We start from the raw sequence: 23,004 nt of genomic DNA on the forward strand, positions 1-23,004 counted from the left end.
ATAAAAGGTCCCGGTTGGTAAGCCCCCCACCAGTGACCGAACTTTAGTCCCGGTTGGTGAACCTTTTGTCCCGGGCTAACTTTAAACCGGGACAAAAGGGGGCGCATCGAAAATCAATTTTCTACTAGTGGCAATCAACATTGAACAAGGCACAATTTTTACCGTTAACATCAAATCCTGTAACTGATGCTCAAAACCTGTAACTCAGTGCTTCATTTATTTATTGGATGCCATTTATCATTACGTGGACGCTACGGCAGCCGCCGGCGACGGGCCTTGCCTGCGCCTCGACGTGCGCCTCGACGTGGCCGCCGAGGCTCGCGGGCGTGACGTGGCTGATGGACATCCGCACCCGGGCCACCCTGCGACCCCAATACCCCATCGCCAACCGTGACGATCGATGATGGTAGCCAAGCAACGTCAGCATGCGTCCCACTCCGTGAAGCCGTTGGCTCATTGTGCCCGCATGCATGGCGCAACATGGCTACACGGATACACGCACCACAGCGCCACGGCATGCGAGAGCTCAGCAAAAACCTCCACTTCCACCTACCACAAGTCTCTCACGCTCTATAAGGCCATGGCGGCCGCGGGGTGGTCTCCTGTAGCCGTGGCCGCCGTGGTCGTCGTCGCCCTGCTATCTTCATCACGGTGCGCCGCGACGGCTGCGGCCAGCAGTTGGCCACTAACGTACGCGGGCTCGTCCTCGCCGTCGACGTCGCTGGACTGCGGCACGATGACGTCGCTGCTGGCGGGCTGCAGGGCCTTCGTCCGCCGCGGCGAGGCCGCGTCCTCGCCGTCCGCGCCGGCGCCCGGCGCGGCGTGCTGCGAGGGCGTGGCGGAGCTCTACGCCGTGGCGGCGGACTCCGCGGACAACTGGCGGTCGGTGTGCGGGTGCATGGCGGCGCTCGTGCGGCGCTACAGCTCCAACGCGTCCGCTATCGCGCTGCTGCCGGTGCTCTGCGGCGTCCTGCCGCCCGCCGGGCGCACCGCCCGCGACACCCTCACGTGCTGCACAAGGTACCAGCACACGTGAAGCGACGCACATATCTCTTCATTTCTTCAATCATGGCGCTCGTTAATACTGCTGATTGTTCTCGCAGCCCTCCTTGACGTCTCAGCCGTGGCCGGCGGTGCAAGGGCGGCAATCATCAAGAGCAATCTGCTGATGCCTGATGATCTCAACGAAGTTGTGTCATGTACTACACACTAGAAAATAAAGTTCGGAGAACTGAGTTTTTTCTTTTAATTCTTGGAGAATACGTAGCTAGGATGTTCTAGTAATTTGGTGTTGGCCGTTCACTGTATGTTGATTCGTTGCGGTTTAATTTGCCCCAATTCAGTCATTGAAATTCCATCAGCTATTTTTTTAAGGGTATTCCATCAACCAGTGAAAGTGCTAAAAACGACAGGCTCGACTATGTCTCCATCGGTCACCCGCGCTACGCCACGCCCTTCGTCTTAAATGGGCTGAAATGGCCTGTTGGGCTTGAGCGACGCCAATCAGGATGGCGAATTGAAAGTTTAATATTGGAGCTTAAATTTTCAAATGGGGAAGTGTAGGTTATGTTTCAAATTTCAATTTTCTTTAAAGTTTAGTGTAGGTTAGATCTCTTAATCCAATACCATATGGCTAGGAGCCCAGGAAAATATGGCATCCAGCCGCAATCGACACCTGATATTGATCTAAATCTAAAGGTTTTCTTTGTTCTTTCTGCAAATTCGAGTTAGGGGTCTAACCCGCTAGCCAGAAGCAACCATAGCCACCCAAAATCCCAAACTCTACTAACGTGACATTTTTAAAAAAATACGAGTGATGATCTCTCTCACAATCCGATTCCCAGATCACAATACACAGTTGAAAATGTTCAGGATGGGAAAAATGCAACGTTGTCCAAGAAAATGTGCACCCTGAATTTCCGATGGGAAAGATGGGACGATCCGTTACAACATCGAAACAAAATATCTATAACATCGAAAATCTATAGTTGTAATATTGAAAAATATGTGAAAAAATGACCACGTCGTTGGACTCCAGGATAGGAAATTTCTGCCCCAACATGAACATTATGTTTCCTGCAACATTCAAGGTGAAACGTGCAGAAATAATAGTTGCAATATTGATGTTTAATTATTATAACATACATCGAGATGTCTGATTTTTTTTAAATTTCGAACTGTTAAAGTATATTAGGATATGGTTAGTTTAGGATTGATGGTAATCCCAGGATAACCTTCCTTATCTCTTATCTCTAGGAGAGGCTACTTGCCCTCCAAGCCATGTACTTCTATATAATCAGCCCAATGGGCTCAAGCAATATATCCCACTCATTCTACGCAATCCCTATCTCTTTCATGGTATCACGAGTCTAGGTTACAAATCCTAGGCCTCCGACTTCCGCTACCATCGCGTCATCCCTGGGGAGATCAATCTCCGCTGGAGGCAGCGCTCTCGTAGGATGCGCGGGCGATCCTTCTGATTCGCTGTGCCGATCGTGGTCAAGCAGCAAGCAGATTCAAGCCACGGCGGCCCCTGGCGGCGGCCGGTGCGTCTCCAGGCTGCGCCCCCGTGGCGGCCCACGGCGGCGGCGGGCGCCCCTCCAGACGCAACCTGGCACCGTCCTCGACTGCCCCGGCGGTGGCGGACACCCCTCCAGGCCGCAGCGGCACCCGGCAGCGGCGGGCACCCTCCAATGAGCGCCCGACCGCGCGGGCGAGCGCTTCGACCACGACGGCGAGCACCCCGACCGGTGCATCCGAAGACCACGACGGCGAGCGCCCCGACCGGCGCATCTAGCTGCCCCGACCGCTCCGACCAGCGCGGTCGGAGGTCAGACCGGTTCTCCGTGAACCTCTTCCTGCTGCTGCTATTTTTCTTTTTCCCGATCAGAGATCGGGTTGCGTCGCCCTACCGTCCCGTCGTCGCTTCATCGTCGACACTCCTGAAGACGAGGTTGTCGTTGTGCCCTTCAGGCTGCAACGGCACCACTTGTGATCAAGCCATCCTCATCGGCGACGCCGCCTTTTAAGGCGGTGGCGCCACCCATGCCGCTGGTCCTCGTCACGCTAGCTCTCGGTCCGAGTCCGCACCTATTATCGCATGCTCGCGGACACCGCCGCCGACATTGTTGAAGGAAGATGCATTTGCGCTCTTTAGCTGCACCATCTACCATTGCGCTTGGCTCATCGTCCTGCTAACCCTGTCGACAAGAAGCTGCTGCTTTTGTGTATTCGGGCGTGTTGGCGCTAGAAATCGGTCAACCGAATCCCAGCGGCCGACACACGACCCGGGAGAATCTGCTTAGCTCCTGTTCGGGTGAATGCCCTGGTGCGGTTCGCGCGGCGTGCCAGCCAATCTGACCTGTTGATTGGCAAGGAAGAACACGTGTCAAATTCAGTAACTACGATCGGCTAAGTTTCCGATCGAAAGAGCTTATCGGCAGATCAGCCGATTTACTGTGGTAAAGAAATCAGCTATAAGACAGCACGATCCCTGTAGCCTTGTAGATAGAAAAATACTAAAGTAATCGGTACAAGGTACGTAGTAACAGTACTAGGAAAAGATCTAATCGGCAATAGATAGATCTGGCAACAGAAAGTAATGAAAGCCGATACTACCGATTCCTAGTAGGATAACTGGTGATAAAAACTAGGAAAACAGGTAAAAACCTATGAATCTAGTCGATATCGATAACTGATGAATAAATCTAAACGAAACAACAGCGATGCGCCGGAAGTTAAAGCTTAGATATTACTCGATAAACGGAACTTACAGAATCGGCCGGAGATCAAGATGATGCAGCCCTGCCAACCCGCACGAACTCGTGAGAAGGAAAAGTGATGGCGAAGTCGCCTGCTCGAAAGTAAGTATGAAGAATAAAGTAACTTGTTGTATTGATTGATTGTTGTGTTTACAGATTTACAAAGGTAGCTACTTATAGCCCTGTACAAATAATCTTCTTAACCGACTAGAACTCTATCTCTAATTCAAACAGAAAACAAATATCTACAAGCACAATCCGTGCTAAACCAAACTACCCCACGCTTCGTGGGCTGAACTCCACCTTATCCCTCCATCTTTCCAAGCCCATACAGGCCCACCTTAGTCCACCTTCCCGATCGGCCGATTTCTTATCAAAGGATTGCCGATTGGGAACTTGGCGTATTCACTCTGAAGCGAAGTAAAAGCCACTTGACCGATTCCGCACTGCAGCACCTTTTGACCGATTCCCATCTGTACTCCTTCGATTTCTTTCCTCCTTGGCGCCGATTCTACTGATGACGAAATCCGGCGTCAACACATGCCCCCCAGTTTCGGAGTAAAACATAGTCCTTTACTTCGAAATTCTTTATAACCTCTCCTCCGAAACGGCCGCAGTGAAAATATCCTTCCGTTTCGCGGTCTCCCGGCTGATCATTGCAATTTTTTGAAACGGGCGCCCACGACGGCCACTACCCCGAAAAACTCGACGCGCCGGCGCGGTGAAAATTCCATTTTTACCCTTCTTTCAGGCACCCTATAAATATCATTTCACCGCAACTTAGCTTCAAGCTCACATCTCTTTTCCAGCGCGCGCACCTCCTTCTTTCTTCAATCTTGCCATCGAAGTTTTCCAGTTTCAGCTCCAATCACTTCTTCCCCTTTTCCCTTCAATGGCGACTCCCTCCGGCAACTCCCCAGCGCGCGATGCTCCAGGGACAATTCCTCCGGTGGAGGTAGCGACGTCCGTCACTTCTTCAACAGATGCAAGGGCTTCATCAGAAATCCCAATGGCGGTCCCCTTCACAGCCCCATCATCTGCGCCAACGTCGGCGGCTACGCCGATTACTCAGAACTTTATCCCGGAGGTAAATACCGAATCCTCTCTTTATCGGCAATATTTTAGATCTACTCCCTACATTCCTATGCCCTCTTTTCCTTTTTAGGCGGTTAGAGACAGAATTACCATTCACCTCACGGATAGTCCCGGCCTTGTTTGTCTCGGTCCCATGGGAAACCCAGATCCGGCGATTCTTATAGATTCGGAAACTGACCGGATACCTTTCAAACGGTCCGATATGAACTTAAATCAATGGGCAAGTACTTTTAGATCCTGGCCGAATGAAACCCCTGGTTGGAGGGAATGGTACCAACGGGTGGCCGCATCAAGGAGCGTTTCATGGGATGAGCTTAAAATCGGCCAATGCATCAACCTTTCTCTGTCGCAAATGGAGAAAAATGAGCCGCTAGTGATGGCAGCTTCCTATTTCTGGTCTGACGCCCTTAATGCATTTTTATTTGGTCATGGTCCTATGACCCCCACTCTGGCCGACGTGGTCCTCTTGACTGGCTTAGACGTATCCTCCCCTGACACACCTTTTCAACTTCTGACCGTTCCGTCGCATCGGCTGGACACAAGAGGAATCGGCGGCTGGAAGGGCTTTATTAGTGATAACAAGAAAACCGGTACTGTTGATAACAGGGAGCACACCGCTTTCCTGATAATGTGGCTCGAAAAACACTTCTTCTGTGGAAGAGCCGCCGGCCCAACAACCAACACCCAATCTTTAGCCGAGGCTCTGTCCAAAGGAAGCCACATTCCTCTCGGGAAACATCTTCTGGGTGCAGTATACCACATGCTCCACCAAATCGGCACAAAACTTTCCAAGGGAGAACCAATCGGCAACCCAGGTGGGCCTTGGTGGTTTGTTAATCTATGGTTGAACCTCTATATGAGCAGGATCACTCGGCAGCCAGTGGACCGCATGACATTTCCCAATATTGAATCGGCAGAAGACCCTACCGAGCGTCGCCGATGCATGTCTTATGGCGAAGCAGCGTCAGCTTTTCCAGGTTGTGCATATTCTGCTACAAAAGTAGCCGAGTACTTTCGGTGCTTCTACAATGGATTCAATGAGGACGCTACCATCTGGTTCCCATACCAGCGAGACATCCCAGTCTTTGAACTCCCCTCCTGCTTTGACTCGACTTCTGGCCGGTTTGATGAGGGTCTTTATGAAGAATTGATCAAACCAGGACTTTTACCGGCCAACTTCTTCTCGGGGAAAAATGCCCCCACATATGAGTTCTACAACCCATCTACTGCTGCTCGACAATTCGGCATGGGTCAGCTGCCGATACGGGTGTATTTTGCTGGCCGAATCAAGTTCAGAGAAGCGCTTAAAACCGGCCTGGATTATTGTCGGTTGCGAGACCGAATTCCGGATTCCAGTACGATCAATTTGAATGAGTGGCTATTATATCCATTTGCGATCCAGCCTTTCAAGCTTTGGTGGGCCGAATGGAAGCAGTTCTTATTCTGCAATTCAGCATCGGCGTACTGCAACCTTCTAGATCCATCCAACATTGATCCTAATGCCGAGGTATTTCTGATTACTGACTGTATTCTTTTCACCTTAATTGAGCACTAATGATTTCATTTCTCCTTTAGGCTGGGAATCAAGCTCCTCCCACGCACAGCCGCAGTGGTAGGCTAATAGAGAGTTATCCGTACACCACTTACCCTCTCCTCGGCTATGACGCTCCATCAGTCGATATGATTGCTGGCCGATCGAAGAGAGTTCAGAAGAAGGTCGTCAAGAAAACCAGTCGCCGAGTTCGAGCTCGTACGGAATCGGTGGACCCTCCTGTACCCGCATCGGCAGAAGTCTTGACTGCACCGCCTCCGGCCACACAAAGTGCTGATACTCAGGCCATTACACAAGCCGGAGCGGCTGCCGCCTCACTATTGCTGGAAGCTTTACAAGTGAGTTCAAGCCTTACCACTTCCGATTTGTCAACTCAGTATTAACTCTTGTTGACTTTGTGCTTCTTAGGGTTCTTCTATGGAAATATCACAGTCAGTGATAACTCGACCGGATGCCAACACGCCCCTGCCTTCATCCATTGAGGTACGGTACTTGTCTTATGGACTCCCTTCGGGTATTTGCATAACATATTTAACCAATCCCTCGACGTAGACCATCGGCACACCAAGCGTTCCTCGACAACCGATTCCTTCCCAGGGAGCCGGTCCGAGCACCGTGCCGATTGTCGTAGAGTCTTCTTCATCGGATGAACCCATGACTCAGGCCACTGAACAAGATACAACGGCTCTACAAGCGCAGCATGAGGAAATCCGTTTTAAGATGGTAAGTTCTTGAACCAGCCTCACCAGCCGATTTACTCTGCCCCCCTGCCGATTTACCCTTTTTTCTTTATTCTTTTCAGGAACAGGACTCTCCCAACAACAGTCTCTTCTCTTTCGCAGTCGCTCTCTCTGATGATGAGGAGACTTCTTCTCGCCAAGTTGCCTTAAGCTCCGTTCCTGACGACGTCCGGGCTAAGCTTACCAATATCCGATCCCTCCTTCAAGGGGATATCGGCCGATTGGTAGAAGATGCTTCGCCGATTCGGCAGCTTTTTAGTGACGTCAGCGGACGAGTACCAGAGGAAGCAGAAGAGGCGTTGGCGCCGGCGGCTTTTATTGAGTCCATGAGGATTCCCGTTTTTAGAGCCCTTCGTCATATGGCCGACCGCGTGAAACTGGCCAAGATCCGTGAAGATGAAAATGCTTTCAAGCACCAGGCCCAAGAAGCGAATCGGCGGATCCATGTCTTGGAAGATTCACGGCCGGCGATCATTAGTGAAATAGATCGCCTCAAACGGCGGAGGGCGGACCTTGCCAAAGAGATGGAACAAGTGACCAAGGCCATCAGCGCCGAAGAGAGTAGACTTCGAGAATTACCTTCGGCTATTGCCGATTTGACACGGGAGAGGCAGCGTCTTGCTCAGGAGGCTCTGAGACTCCACCGCACCGCATCGGAAGTCCCTGGATCGGCAGAGGAAGACCAACGGGTTCTTGACTCCGCCGATCAGATCCGGCGTCGGGCCATCACGGCTATCGATACCCTTTTGGGTAATCTGTAAAACACTGACCGTTTTGTACGAACTGCCGTCTTTGACTGACCTTTCGTGATGCCTTCTATTTACTGCCTTCCTTATTACCGATGGGACGTGGCCTCATCAGATTTTACTGTATTCCCCCATAAATATCGACCCCGGCGCTTCCTCCCGATAACATCGATTTGGCTCCCATCTCATTTCCCTCTTCCTCTCATCGGCGCAACCACTTTGTTATGGCTTCGTCGTCGTCCTCTTCCGTCAACCAGGTGACGCTTCGCCTTCTCCCTCGGATCTTAGGAAGAGAATGCGCCATCTTACTCCTTCTTTGTTTCAGCCTCAGCGCCTCAGTCCGGAACTCGTGCATGCCATCGAGTGCATACATTCTGAGGACCCCTTGACTCTGGAGGACAAGGCTCTGATTTTAGCTTATCAAGAGAAGCTCCAAGACCATATTACCGCAGATGCTCAAGTAGTCTTGGATGCCGTGGTGGGCGTACACCGCCATCGATCTCTAGCCATGAGGGGTCATTGCCGTAACGTTCCCGATGGTGACATCACTTCGACGACCTGCACGATCTTGGATTTTCTGGAAAGGAACGGTAACTCGCGGGTTCCTACCGATAGGGCCCGTCTGCTTCCTCCGAACCCGCGGCCTTCCACCGATAGGGTCCGCATGCTTCCTCGGCCCGTCGTTCTGGCGGCGGCGGAGGCTTCGCGCCTTCCCGTAGATCTCCCCCGTCAAGTCGAAGCAGAGAGTTCAATGAAGGCCATAGAAGAAGAATACATTCGACTCATGATAGAGTTAGGTCGGGCTGAGAGGGAGCGTAAGAAAAAGAATAATTAGTTGCTGTATTTTTTATTCTAAGGGCGACTTAGTGTTTTGTCGGCCATGTAATCGGTCGCCCGTACCGAACGAATGTAATCGGCCTGAATAAATGTAATCGGCCATTATGAATGCAATCGGCCGTTCCGGTTGATTTCATATGCATCTTAAAACCGATTCGTGTCGGTCATGTTTGACTGTGTTTATCCTTTTAGGCCCCGACCCATATACTCGGGTAGTATCTTTTTAAGTACCTCCCATTCAGAGCCCTAGTGAATTCTTCCCCCTCTGTTGTTTCCAAAATATACGCATTCCCTGGAGCGCATCTGCCGATTTTATACGGCCCTTCCCAGGTAGGAGACCATTTGCCGAATTTAGGATCTTTCGACCCGATCGGTAGTACCAACTTCCATACCAAATCTCCAGGGGAGAACTGCTTGACTTTGACCTTTTTATCGTACCACCTGGCTACTCTCTTTTTATTCTCTTCGATGCTTATTAGAGCTCTCAGTCGTTGGCCGGCCAAGTCATCAAGTTCTTCCTTCATCAGAGCCGAGTAGTCATCGGCCGACAACTGGTCCTGAAGTGAAATGCGCCTTGATCCTGCCCTTGACTCCCATGGAAGTACTGCATCGTGACCGTATACCAACTGATAGGGGGATAATTTGGTCGCCCCATGACAGGCCATTCTGTATGCCCACAGGGCTTCGGTCAAGCATAGGTGCCACTTCTTCGGGCATTCTTCAATCTTCCTTTTGATCAACTTGATTATTCCTTTGTTGGAGGATTCTGCTTGACCATTGGCTTGAGCGTAATACGGAGAAGAATTTAGCAATTTGATGCCCATATCGGTCGTGAATTCCTCAAATTCTCCCGATGTGAACATTGTTCCTTGATCGGTTGTTATAGTTTGAGGGATACCGAATCGGTATACGATATGATCCCTTACAAAATCGGCCATGATAGCCGAAGTCACAGTTCTTAGAGGGATTGCCTCCACCCATTTGGTGAAATAATCGGTGGCGACCAGAATAAACTTGTGCCCCTTGCTCGATGGTGGATAAATTTGGCCGATAAGGTCTATTCCCCACCCTCTGAACGGCCATGGTTTGATGATGGGATTCATGGCCGATGCGGGTGCACGCTGGACATTTCCAAACTTTTGACACTCCTGACAACCCTTATAATATTTGAAACAATCTTTAAGGATCGTAGGCCAATAGTACCCATTGTTTCTGATCATCCACTTCATCTTATGTGCTGATTGATGAGCTCCGTATACCCCTTCATGGATTTCTCCCATTAGAGTCTTGGCTTCTTCTGTCCCGAGGCATTTAAGAAGAACACCATCGACCGTTCGGTAGAACAGATCATCTTCGAGCAACACGTACTTGGTAGCATGAAAGCGCACTCGTCGCTCCACCTTTTTGGACGGATCTTTTAGGTAATCGGCAATTTCCTTACGCCAATCGTCAGCTGCAAGCTCTAAGGCCATGGCGCCCGGAATCGGCCGATACCCAGATGCATGTTGAGCGAGTTTGTTCGCTTCTTCGTTGCGGTCTCTTGGGACGTGCTCGGTTACTGCCGATCTGAATTCTTTCAACAGCTGCAAGCAATCTTCGTGATGGATTCGCAATATGTCATCTTTGCACTCAGCTCTTCCGGTTAGTTGATCCACAATTAGCATTGAATCTCCGAAGACCTCGACAGAATCGGCCTTGACTTCTCTCAATAATCGTAAGCCTTTTAATACAGCTCTGTATTCCGCTTGATTGTTGGTGGCGGCGGTTTCTATCGGCAGAGAAAAATCATATCTTGCCCCCCGAGGCGATATGAGAACGATGCCGATTCCCGATCCGACTCCGCATGATGACCCATCAAAAAATAACTGCCAAGGCGCTAGCTCCACGAAGGCGATCTCCGGCCCACAGTGCTGTGCGACGAAATCGGCCATGACTTGACCTTTGACGGCTTTTGCCGATTCGTACCGTAGGTCAAATTCTGATAAAGCTAAAATCCATTTACCGATTCGCCCTTTCAATATCGGCAGTGACAGCATGTATTTTACTACATCATCTTTGCATACGACTATACATTCTGCCGACAGTAGATAGTGCCTGAGTTTGGTGCACGAGAAGTAAAGACACAAACACAAACGCTCTACTGGAGGATATCTTGTTTCGGCATCCAAGAGTCTTCTACTAACGTAATAAATCACCCGTTCTTTGCCTTCAACCTCTTGGACTAAAGCCGACCCAATAGCTTTTTCATCGGCTGATAAATATAGTTTAAACGGCTTGCCCGTTTGAGGGGGAACCAGGACTGGGGGCGAGACCAAGTATTGCTTGATGTCTTCTAACGCCTTGCGCTGTTCTTCTCCCCAAATAAACTCTTGGTCTGGTTTCAACTTTAGAAGTGGTGTGAACGCCTGGATCCGTCCAGATAGATTAGATATAAATCTTCTGATGAAGTTTACCTTGCCGATTAGAGATTGTAACTCAGTTTTGTTCTGTGGAGCGATGACTTTGTTGATAGCCGCTATGGTCTTCTGATTGACTTCAATGCCTCGTTCGTGCACCATGAATCCTAAGAACTGTCCGGCGGAGACGCCGAAAGCGCATTTGTTGGGATTCATCTTAAGGCCATGTTTTTTGGTACACTCTAGGACCCTTCGCAAATCGGCTAGGTGTTCCTCGTGGCTTTTGGACTTGACCACAACGTCATCGATGTAGATCTCCACCAGGAGGCCGATGAGTTTGTGGAAAATATAGTTCATGGCCCTCTGATACGTAGCACCAGCATTCTTCAAACCGAAAGTCATCACCACCCACTCGAATAGACCAAGATGGCCTGGACATCTGAAAGCCGTTTTGGGTATGTCCTCTTCGGCCATAAGTATTTGATTATATCCGGCGTTTCCATCCATGAAGCTAATAATTTTGTGCCCCGCGGCGGCGTCTATCAGCACATCGGCCGTAGGCATGGGGTAGCCATCCATCGGTGTGGCCTGATTAAGATTTCTGAAGTCGACGCAAATGCGCAGCTTCCCGTTTTTCTTATACACCGGTACGATATTAGAAATCCACTCGGCGTAACGACACTGCCGAATAAATTTTGCTTCAATTAGCCGAGTTATTTCGGCTTTTATGTCTGGTAAAATTTTAGGATTGCATCGCCGTGCGGGTTGTTGGTACGGCCGATACCCTGGTTTTATGGGTAGCCGATGTTCAACAATAGACCGATCTAATCCGGGCATCTCGTGATACTCCCAAGCAAAACAATCCTTGAATTCTCTCAATAAATTTGTCAATTTACATTTGTACTCTGGATCTAAATTTGCACTAATAAAAGTCGGCCTTGGTTTGGTTCCGTCACCTAAATCTACCATCTCCAATGAATCGGCCGACGTGAATCCGTGTCCCAGCTTCCCGTCTTCTCGGGCGAACTGATCCATCTATTGCGCTTCTTCGGAGCCGACTGCTCGGATCGGCTGTAGGCCAAAATCGGTGACCTTCAGGAAATCGGTTTCCCACACCCTACCTGATATGCACCTGACGGTTTCGCAGCTCCATTGCTGTGCGTCGGCTGCTGCGATGCTGTACGCGGAGTCGGCTTTGACCACCTCGATGTTATCGCCGACCCATTGTACTAGGCATTGATGCATAGTTGACGGGATGCAGCAGTTTGCGTGTATCCAGTCTCGGCCAAGAAGCATATTATAGGACCCTTTGCCATTAATGACGAAAAACATGGTAGGAAGGGTCTTACTGCCGATGGTGAGGTCGACGCAGAGGGCACCGCGAGCGTTTGACACCTTGCCTTCGAAGTCCTTGAGCATCATGTCCGTCCTGGTTAGGTCGTCGTCGCCCTTTCCCAGCTTTCGGAGTACGGCATACGGCATGATGTTGACGGCGGCTCCCCCGTCTCAATTTAGTGAGGGGGCGACCGTCAACATGCCCTTTAAGAAACAACGCCTTCATATGTTGTCGTTCGTCGTCTTCGGGCTTTTCGAACGTGGCCATCATTGGTTCTAAAGCCAACCGTGCTGTTTGTTCCTCTATTGCCGACACGTTCTGTTGATCGGCAGGGGTCATAAACTCCATCGGCAATATGAAAACCATACCGATTTCGGCTGCCGATTCATCACCCGCCGATTCATCGTTGCCCTTGTTGTTTCCTTTGGGGCGCCATACCCGAGGCCTCCCTTCCTTCTTGTCCATCGCGCTTTCTTCTTCTTGCTGTTCCCATTGGCGGAGCCGTTGGACTCTTCGTTTTTGTGATTTGGTCAAACCATCGGGACACCATCTGGGGTTTATTGGCCTCCCTTCTTTCCTGGCGCGTTCCCATTCTGGCTCGCGTCCTAACGGGTTCTCGTCTGTTACCCGTGCATCGGCCATGTCTTGGAGCCGACTGTGAACGCTGGCCTTGCCACTCGATCGATCGTGTCGATCGGTCCTGCCCCCCTGCCTATTATGGCTTCTGTCTTCTGACCGATCATATCGGTCACTTCTGCCCCCCAGCCGATCACGCATGGAAGGGCGCTGATCATCTGGGTTGCGCCGATTCCTGCTGATCGGTTCTGGCCTTCCGTCTCTGGAGCGAGACCTTGTGAACGGCCGATTGCTTCGATAGGGACCGTTGCACTCTGGGCAAGTATCGGCTGATGGAAGCCTGAGGTTATTTTCCCAACAGTGGATGAAGAATGGGCATCTCCAGTGTTCTTCGTGCCGACGCATTGCTTCCTCTCGGGACCTCGATCGTTCATGTTGGCGTTGGTACTTTTGGAGCAGGAACTGGGAAGTAATACGTGGTTTATCAGACTCACCATCGTCGTCCTCCATTCGCCGTTTCCCTTTGACGTCTTCGGGCGTAACTTGATTTCTGGGGTCGACAGAGCCGCTCCTTTTTGCCGATTCGGACGTCAGCACTTTTGTTTGGAGGGGATTCTTACCCGTATCCACCATGTTGGTAGGAAAAGGGTGTTGATCAATCTTCATAGGTTTAACCGGTTTTGCCGGCACTTCAAATTTGAGTCTGCCTTGCTCAATGGCCGACTGTATTTGCTGCCTGAAGATTTTACACTCGTTGGTATCATGTGATGTGGCGTTATGCCACTTGCAATACTTCATCTTCTTCAATTGTTCGGCAGAGGGTATCGTGTGGTAAGGCGAGAGTTTAATCTGACCTTCCTGGAGTAGAAGGTCGAATATTTTGTCAGCTTTAGTAGTATCGAAACCGAACGCCTCCGGCTCCTTTTTGCCGAACGGGCATGATATCGGCTTCTTTCCCTTAATCCACTCTGCAAGTCCGATTTCGGCATCTTCTTCATCCTCTACTTCTTCCAGGAATGCTACCTTTTTCTGGAAATTCCTCCTTGGATCAAATGTACGCACCTCTTGCCCGGACAAACGGTGGACAATCTGGATCAGGCTCTCGAATTCTTGTGAAGCATATTTCTCTTTAATGTGTGGCAGCAGGCCTTGGAAAGCTATATCGGCCAACTGTGCATCGGTTAGAGCCAGGGAGTAGCATTTGTTTCTGATTTCCCGAAACCTCTGTATGTACGAGGGTATCGGCTCATCACTTCGTTGCCGGAGGCTAGTTAAATCAGATAGCTTCATTTCGTGGACTCCAGCATAGAAGTATTTGTGGAACTGCCTCTCTAGATCGGCCCATGTGATAATCGAGTTTGGTGGCAAAGTGGTGAACCATTGGAAAGCCGATCCAGACAAAGATGACGAGAACAACCGTACCCGCAGGGCGTCTTGCGTAGCTGCTTCTCCGCATTGGATGATGAATCTGTTCACATGTTCCACGGTAGAAGTATCATCCATTCCGGAAAATTTAGTAAAATCCGGAACTTTGTACCGATGGGGAAACGGCAACAAGTCGTACGTAGATGGGTATGGTGTCCTGTAAGTATAAGTTTGCACCTTCGGCTTTAGGCCGAATTGTTCTTGCATTACCTCCGCGATTTGCGCCGTCCAATCCGGTTGTTGTTGGGGAATAATTGGCGGCGGAATCGGCACATGTTGATAAATCGGAGGTTGAATAAAAGGGGGTTGATGAAAAGGTGGTATTTGAGTGTAAGCCGGCGGTGTAGTAAAGGACGGCTGCTTGTAGGCACCACTCGTTTCATCATATAGCATGAGCTCTGACGTCTTGTTGACCTCCGGAGCGATAGGCTGGTATGGTGGTATGATCGGCCGAGTGGCCGTTTGGGAGGGTGACTGGAACGGAGGATTTCCTTGGCTGACCGATTGATTCAAACCGGTCGTGTTTAAAGGTGCCCCCCAGGGTAAAGGAATGACTGGAGGGAGTGGTGCAGTGGACGGCTGGATGGAGCCGTATCCCAAAGGAGTTGATGACGTAGAAGCACCAGATCCTCCGACAGAGGATTGGATCGGCTGTGAAGCCTGATAAGCCTGATTTGGTGGAATCTGCTGAAAATACGTAGGTCCCCTGTACCCTTGTGGTATACCTCCGGCGAAAGAGTTGACAACAGCATTGTGCACCATGTTCGAAAGTACCGGGGATTGGTTGATGAAGGCGTGATGAAGAGATTGTTGAATCATATCGGACATTTTATCCGAATCCTCTGAAATTGTGATCTGGCGAGGAGTAGGGAAAGGAGACTTTTTAACAGTTTCCCCACTCCTGGAACGACTGAAGGATTTCAAGCAAGTTTTACGGACTTGCTCCATATACTGATTCAGATCTTCTTTTTGGTCGTCCTTTAGATCAGCCTCCGTCACTTCGATGATGTTATCTTCAGAGACGTCAGCAGCTTTCGACATGACAGCGGTTGTATTTGTCCCACTGGGCGTGCCAAAAGTGTGTTGGCGCTAGAAATCGGTCAACCGAATCCCAGCGGCCGACACACGACCCAGGAGAATCTGCTTAGCTCCTGTTCGGGTGAATGCCCTGGTGCGGTTCGCGCGGCGTGCCAGCCAATCTGACCTGTTGATTGGCAAGGAAGAACACGTGTCAAATTCAGTAACTACGATCGGCTAAGTTTCCGATCGAAAGAGCTTATCGGCAGATCAGCCGATTTACTGTGGTAAAGAAATCAGCTATAAGACAGCACGATCCCTGTAGCCTTGTAGATAGAAAAATACTAAAGTAATCGGTACAAGGTACGTAGTAACAGTACTAGGAAAAGATCTAATCGGCAATAGATAGATCTGGCAACAGAAAGTAATGAAAGCCGATACTACCGATTCCTAGTAGGATAACTGGTGATAAAAACTAGGAAAACAGGTAAAAACCTATGAATCTAGTCGATATCGATAACTGATGAATAAATCTAAACGAAACAACAGCGATGCGCCGGAAGTTAAAGCTTAGATATTACTCGATAAACGGAACTTACAGAATCGGCCGGAGATCAAGATGATGCAGCCCTGCCAACCCGCACGAACTCGTGAGAAGGAAAAGTGATGGCGAAGTCGCCTGCTCGAAAGTAAGTATGAAGAATAAAGTAACTTGTTGTATTGATTGATTGTTGTGTTTACAGATTTACAAAGGTAGCTACTTATAGCCCCGTACAAATAATCTTCTTAACCGACTAGAACTCTATCTCTAATTCAAACAGAAAACAAATATCTACAAGCACAATCCGTGCTAAACCAAACTACCCCACGCTTCGTGGGCTGAACTCCACCTTATCCCTCCATCTTTCCAAGCCCATACAGGCCCACCTTAGTCCACCTTCCCGATCGGCCGATTTCTTATCAAAGGATTGCCGATTGGGAACTTGGCGTATTCACTCTGAAGCGAAGTAAAAGCCACTTGACCGATTCCGCACTGCAGCACCTTTTGACCGATTCCCATCTGTACTCCTTCGATTTCTTTCCTCCTTGGCGCCGATTCTACTGATGACGAAATCCGGCGTCAACAGGGCGCCTACACTTCGGATCCGCGCCCTCCTCCACGGCTTCAATCACGTCCACCTCGACCTCGGCTACTTCGGCCATAAGGGACTACCATCTACTTGACAAGCCTCTTCGGCTCCCATTCTAGCCACAACATCTGCAACGCATCAACGGTTGCGACTGCGAGGGGATGTCATCTCTTTGGCTTATTCTCCAGTCTCATTGTCTGTGTGCTCCCGCTGTGACTGTGGGGGATGTTAGAGTATATTAGGCAACTCCGAATATGGTTAGTTTAGGATTGATTGTAATCCCGGGATAACCTTCCTTATCTCTAGAAGAGACTACTTGCCCTCCAAACTATGTACTCATATATAATCAGCCTAAGAGACTCAAGCAATATATCCTACGTATTCTACGCAATCCCCACCTCTTTCACGAACATCTGTAACGTTACCCAAAAAGTACTTATATATAATCAGCCTAAGAGACTCAAGCAATATATCCTACGTATTCTACGCAATCCCCACCTCTTTCACCAACATCTGTAACGTTACCAAAAAGGAAAAAGAAACTTGCATCTCGAGGATGTGGACGTAGGGTGTTGACCGTTGAACCGACCATGCTTCATACGAACCAACCGAGCCTACCTCCCACTCGAAGATTCGTGCTCGTTAACACGCGGTCTGATCGGAGTCGTCAGACTGAGACAGGCAATATCTACGGCCTACGGGAAGCGGCCTCACCTCCCAACCAAACCGCAGTCCTCCCCCTTTCCGCCGCCTTCCCCTCGGACTCGCGCCCTACAGCAGGCGACCCCAGCGAGCGGCGGCGGCGGCGGCCATGGCGGACGACGACTACAACGACATGGACATGGGGTGCGCTTCTCTACCCACCTTGTCCCCTTTCCTCTTTTCACCGTTCCTTTTACGCGCGCCGCGTGCGCGTAGGAAGCTAGGGTTGCGGCGTTCTTAGGGATTAGAATTAATGAATTATGATCTAATATAATCCTGGGTGTTAATAAACCAATAGACACGTTTCTCGATGATTTGGTTCATTCCATGCAAATATAGTGGAAGGATTTCATGATCCTATGAACAATAAAATCCTCACGGCAAATGGGCAATAACTGAAGTAGATGATTTAGTTTTGAGATGGAAATAGATGATTTTTGCAATTATCGTTTGGTCTGTGATCAAATAGATGGTTGTAGGCTTCTTTAGTTCTTTGCAACCCTTGTTGGGAAGTTTTTGGTGTTCATGTGCATGAGTTGCGTGGACTCGATTGTGAAATTGATTTAGGGTGTTTAATTAATAGCCTGAATGAACGGAGCTGCTCTCTTGTTGCTAACCTGAAGAAGGGAACTGAGTTTGTTTGGGCAGTTGGGTGTACCTTTGTGCTGCAAAGAAAAATAGGAGCCTGTTTAATTTCTTCCATTTGTTTGTTGCATGCTTCATGGTTATAAAGAAGCAAATGTCTTGAATTATTGTTTAATGTTATAGGATTGTTGGTCTGATCTCAGAGAGAATCTTGTTGGCATGGTGCCTATCTAACTATAAAGTTGGTTGCTCATGAGTATTCTGAAACATGTGTGCCCCTTGGTGATGGTATATCTTGCTCCAGAATCCTCTCTGAAGTTAGCACGCGTCATGATTAAGGCTTATTATTTGAGGAAAAAATGTCCCTCTGAGCAAGTTAGTAGTTCACTGTTTGTTATGAATCCTAACTTGTTACAGCTGGTTGATATGTCCTCTATAATTAGTATGCAATCATGATTTAAGCTTATTATGTAGTTGTAGAAAATAAGCAGAACTTTCGTACACGCTGAATGCACTGGTGTGGGTGATTACCGATTCCATGATCAAAGGGTATATGGATCATGGCGATGACTATAGATAATTTGACAGAACAATGTACAGCTATCCTTTCTCAAGTTGCTGGCTGATGTGATTTCTTGCTATACCCAACCATTGATTTTACTTTGCAAATTAGATATTCTTTTATAATATGAATCCTGTTTGTTTCAGGTATGAGGATGAGCCCCCAGAACCAGAGATTGAGGTGCATGCCCGTTCCTGTTCAGTGCTCACGATTATCTTGTGTTTTTGTAGAGGAAAGAATTCTGATAGACTTGTTTAATGAACAGGAGGGGGCTGAGGAGGAGCTTGAGAATAACAATGAGGATGCTCCTGATGATGTGGTAGGGGCAGAAGTTGAAAACAAAGAACAAGAAAAGAAGGCACGCGAGCGGAAAACAACAAAGTATATGACAAAGTATGAGCGTGCACGCATTCTTGGTACACGTGCTTTACAGATTAGGTATGTTTCTATTTTTGTGTATAATGCTATTGTATAAATTCTTCCGATGGATTTAAGTCGACATTGTGAATTGCTTTACAGCATGAATGCTCCAGTTATGGTCGAGCTTGAAGGGGAAACTGATCCTCTTGAGGTAAAGTTGTGCTGCCTTGCAATTGGGACTGGCCCACTAGGATACTGTTCTTCTGCAGTTGTTTCGGCTGTTAATTTCCTTATACCACAAATAACTTTCTTTGGTTGAAAGATCACATCCTTTAAGTATTTTGTTTTCGTAATCTACATTTTAGCTTTTGAGTTGAAGGTTGGATATGCTTGGATCATTTGGAACTCTGTGTGTGTAAAGAAAGTGCTGTATCTGTGTCCTTAATGTGTCCTTTTTCTGAATCTAACTCAGACCGAACTGCCAACATATGAAGGTGTTTCATGATGAAAGTAATTGTAACTCATTAGTTGATATACACATGGTGGTTGAATGGGAGTTACTTTAACTGCTATGATATTGTACATATGCTGATTTTCATCTTACCACTATGATTTTGTAGTGTTAAATTTCTTCTTTCTGATCTCATTATTCCAATTGCTAGTTTGCATCCTAATTGACCATGGTAAGCAATTTAGCAGCATTGTTTCACTATAGGTCAAATACTGAGGAGTGAAGACAGTGATTTTTCTTTACATGCTAATACGCTTCACAAAAAAATGATTGTAGATATACTGTTTCTTATTTTTGGCAGCATTTTCTTCAAGCATGTGGCTTGAAAGAGTTAAGCCTTTTTCAAATTCTGATGCCTCTACTAAAAATCTAAAATGATGTTGCTTCTGATATCTGCACAAAGTGCTTTCAACTTGTATTCCTGCTGGGCAACTCTGCAAGGGTCTTAATAGTTATAGTATTTCTTATTTCTGATTTGACATAACAGTGCAAGTGTTTAGATGTACATTCACATTCTTTGCTCTTATTAAAAAAATTCACATTCTTGATTCGGTTATTATGGTTACAAATCTTGTTCAGTAAAATGTGACAATATTGGATGTACATTTATTGGTTGTTTGGCTTGACGAATCACCCCATCTTGAATGGAATTGTCCATTATGGGGTCATCCCATGAATTTTGGTGGGATGAACTCATTCCTTATTGTTAAGCTAACCATGTGCTTGTGAGGGATGAGGTAGATAACAGTGTAACAACTTTCCATTCCTCAAACCAAACATTCGGGGAGTGAGAAGGTGATGGATCACCCTTTCCTCAAACAGAACATCCCTATTAATGGGCCGTACCCATATATGAGGTTACTTTATCATCGTTAATTAATGACTTTTGAAAAAGTTTATTGCCTCTATTGTCTTCCCCTGAAGCCTGAAAGGCTAGAACCCTCGTTTGGTGCCATTGTAGGTAGACTTGCAAAAGGTTTAGTCACATCTATATTTAATCCTCCATATGACAAAACTAGGGTATGCAGTATTTTGTGGAAGCAGATTTTGTCTGGTTTTATATAATAGTATAAAAGTTGTAGTCAACAAAAAAATATTCTAAGCTCCAAGCCTTCGACCAAACAAAATTATGACAGGTTTTACCCTCAATTATCATTCACAATATACTCTTTAATAGGGGGTTCCATTTCTTTTTTTTTGGGACCCTATGGAATGGTGTCTGAGTCTAGCGATATTTTGGTATGTGATTAATTATATTCTTGCTTGTGCAACTTTAGATCGCCATGAAAGAACTGAGAGCACGCAAGATCCCATTCACAATCAGGCGATATTTACCAGATGGAAGGTGAGTTTTTTTTAGAGAAGTATAAACAATTCTGAATGATCCATATTCAATATGATCCAAAATTTTCATTGTTCTGGCACAGCTACGAGGATTGGAGTGTTGATGAGCTCATCGTGGAGGATTCCTGGAAACGTCAAGTTGGTGGCGAATAGAGTGCTTACTTGACAAGTGCAAATCTAATACCTGGCTGTGAAAATTGTACCTATCGCAGAGTTGTGGCTGTAGCGATGAACTGTCCTGCAACTGTGATGTTTTTATGTGACCTTGAAGTGTGAGAGCCCTTGCCTAGGAACTGTTATCCAATTTGATGGTTCCGTCAGACCTTTGGAGTTTGGACTAGCGCAGTCTTGTTGCATCTCCATGTCGGGTGGCACTTTAAAGGTTGGATTATCTGTATAAGGTAAAAGTATACTGCGCTCGGCGCGTCTGTTCGCGCTCGGGCCGATGCAGGCTGCAGCCCATACGTTGAGGGAACGTGCGGCCTTGGGCTGACATGAAACCACAGCCAATGCTGAGTTCGCTATCCCGACGCAAGGAGGATTAATAGATTGGCCCATTCGTTTAATTAGACATGAAATGAGTGTGTAATGGTAATTTAAAGTAACCAAAGATGGATTAGTACAATACTCCCTCCGTTTATAAGGCGCGCATGTATTAAGATTCAAAACTCACAGTCTACCAATAATTTAGCAACCAATTTTTTATTTTGTAATATAAATTTAATATGATTAGACAATGATTATAATCATAACCATAAACAATATAACATAAGGTAAATATACATGATTAAAATATAATTTAAGAGACCGTACCATATCTTGCCACGTCTTATAAACAGGAACGAGGGAGTAGTCTTTTATCTGGCTTTTGCACACATACGCCTATCCCAACCGTCCGCACATTAGCAATGGGCGCGTGACTCGTGGCGTCTTGTTGCGCCCGTCTGTATTGCGATGCCATAAGCAGCTCTCTCTCAGAAATAGCGTGAGCATCATGAAACAAGTTCGGGCTATTTCGTTGACCAACTTTCGTGCTGAATGATGATGAAGACATTCTCTTCAACTACAATGTCAACTTAGGGTAAATTTAAGGTGCCAACATAAGCAATTTATCTTACATTATAGAACCAGGTAGTAGTTGACTTACATGATAGGGAAAAGTGTTAGTAGTAAAATGGCCATTTTGATCCCTCAATTTCGTCCCTTAACTCTAAGATCTGTTAATTTGATCCCTTACTTTTGTTTCGTCAAACTCATCCTTATGTTGATGTGATGCTCTTTATTGCTAGTAAACTAATTCGAAAAGTCCTTTATGTCCTTGGCGGCCAAACATTTATGTGCCCCGGATATACACGCAAAAATATGTAGTGAAATAGTCTGTGGATTTTCTTTTCCAAAATAGTTCTGGAATCAGTCCGAGAGTTCCAAGTGCTCCAAAAATCGAAAGATCCAATCTAGCAGTCGAAGTCGAAAGTTCTAATCTACCAGTCGAAGTCTCAGTTCTTCAACACCTTTGTCTTGTTCATTTCGTGTTTGGGATAGTGGGAAAAATATCCTCATATTCCATGGGAAAATTTTGTGGGCATATAAACGCGAATCATAGTTTATAACCATCTCCAGCGTCGCTTGGCTAGTGTTGTCTTTGCCAAGAAATGACTCCCAAACCATAAAATGTAATTGCTCACATACATACACATTGGCAAGAAGAGACTAGGCTGTCCGTACACGTTCTAGAGACAAGGGCACCAGATCTTGAGATTGACGAAGTCAGTATAGATGATCAACATGCATGCTGATGGCGAATGAAAAGAAACCATAGGTTTTTGTAGTTATGTGAAAAGAATACAAAAATCAATGGATGGATAAAAAAATCTAAATGTGTAGGTTTGAACTTTTGATTGAAAAGATACAGCTGAATGTGGAGCCTTTTGATACACTCGCTTAAAAGGGGCGTCGTCAATTTCTAGTTTCTTACAGACTCGCTTAAATTTGTAATTTTTTTGAAAACCACGTTTTTTTTAAAAAAAAATTACCCTGTCTGTAACTAGAGTTCTTTTCATTGCTACTCACTTTATTTCTCTGCAACCATCAAAACTGTCATCTCGTAAGGGTACATTTACCTTGCTATAAAAGACAGAGAATCTTAAGATGGATCAAGTCAAATCAATATTTTTTCTTTAGACAAATGCATTGGAAGTGGCACAAATAATTTTTCTAAAAATAAAGAAACGCATATTTATTAAGTTTATAAGACATATGATAATGCATAGAGTTGATCAAACATGCATGTTGCCCCTCACAGTTACAATATACTGATCAGATAAGGCTA

At 47.1% G+C, this 23,004-nt stretch overlaps 2 protein-coding genes across 2 annotated transcripts; both read left to right on the top strand.

The window, feature by feature from the left end:
- Positions 1-514: 514 nt before the first annotated feature.
- On the top strand, positions 515-1,346 carry LOC140221984 (non-specific lipid-transfer protein 2-like). The gene has a single exon (XM_072291945.1). The coding sequence runs from the start codon at positions 581-583 to the stop codon at positions 1,034-1,036; it is 456 nt and encodes a 151-aa protein (XP_072148046.1). The 5' UTR covers positions 515-580; the 3' UTR covers positions 1,037-1,346.
- Positions 1,347-17,303: 15,957 nt separating this feature from the next.
- Positions 17,304-20,995, top strand: LOC117845877 (DNA-directed RNA polymerases II, IV and V subunit 6A). Its single transcript, XM_034726957.2, has 6 exons — positions 17,304-17,457; positions 18,607-18,640; positions 18,726-18,898; positions 18,980-19,031; positions 20,609-20,676; positions 20,759-20,995. The coding sequence occupies exons 1-6, from the start codon at positions 17,423-17,425 to the stop codon at positions 20,826-20,828; spliced, it is 432 nt and encodes a 143-aa protein (XP_034582848.1). The 5' UTR covers positions 17,304-17,422; the 3' UTR covers positions 20,829-20,995.
- The last annotated feature ends 2,009 nt before the right edge of the window (positions 20,996-23,004 follow it).

Source organism: Setaria viridis, chromosome 2 (genome assembly GCF_005286985.2).
Source record: "Setaria viridis chromosome 2, Setaria_viridis_v4.0, whole genome shotgun sequence".
In the NCBI taxonomy this organism is placed as follows: Eukaryota; Viridiplantae; Streptophyta; class Magnoliopsida; order Poales; family Poaceae; genus Setaria; species Setaria viridis.

Bases quoted from the DNA above. Each gene is read 5' to 3' on its own strand.
- LOC117845877 (XM_034726957.2), top strand. From the start codon at position 17,423: ATGGCGGACGACGACTACAACGACATGGACATGGG. The intron at 17,458-18,606 runs GTGCGCTTCTCT...TGTTTGTTTCAG, and splicing joins TACAACGACATGGACATGGG to GTATGAGGATGAGCCCCCAG. The intron at 20,677-20,758 runs GTGAGTTTTTTT...GTTCTGGCACAG, and splicing joins CGATATTTACCAGATGGAAG to CTACGAGGATTGGAGTGTTG.
- LOC140221984 (XM_072291945.1), top strand. From the start codon at position 581: ATGGCGGCCGCGGGGTGGTCTCCTGTAGCCGTGGCCGCCGTGGTCGTC.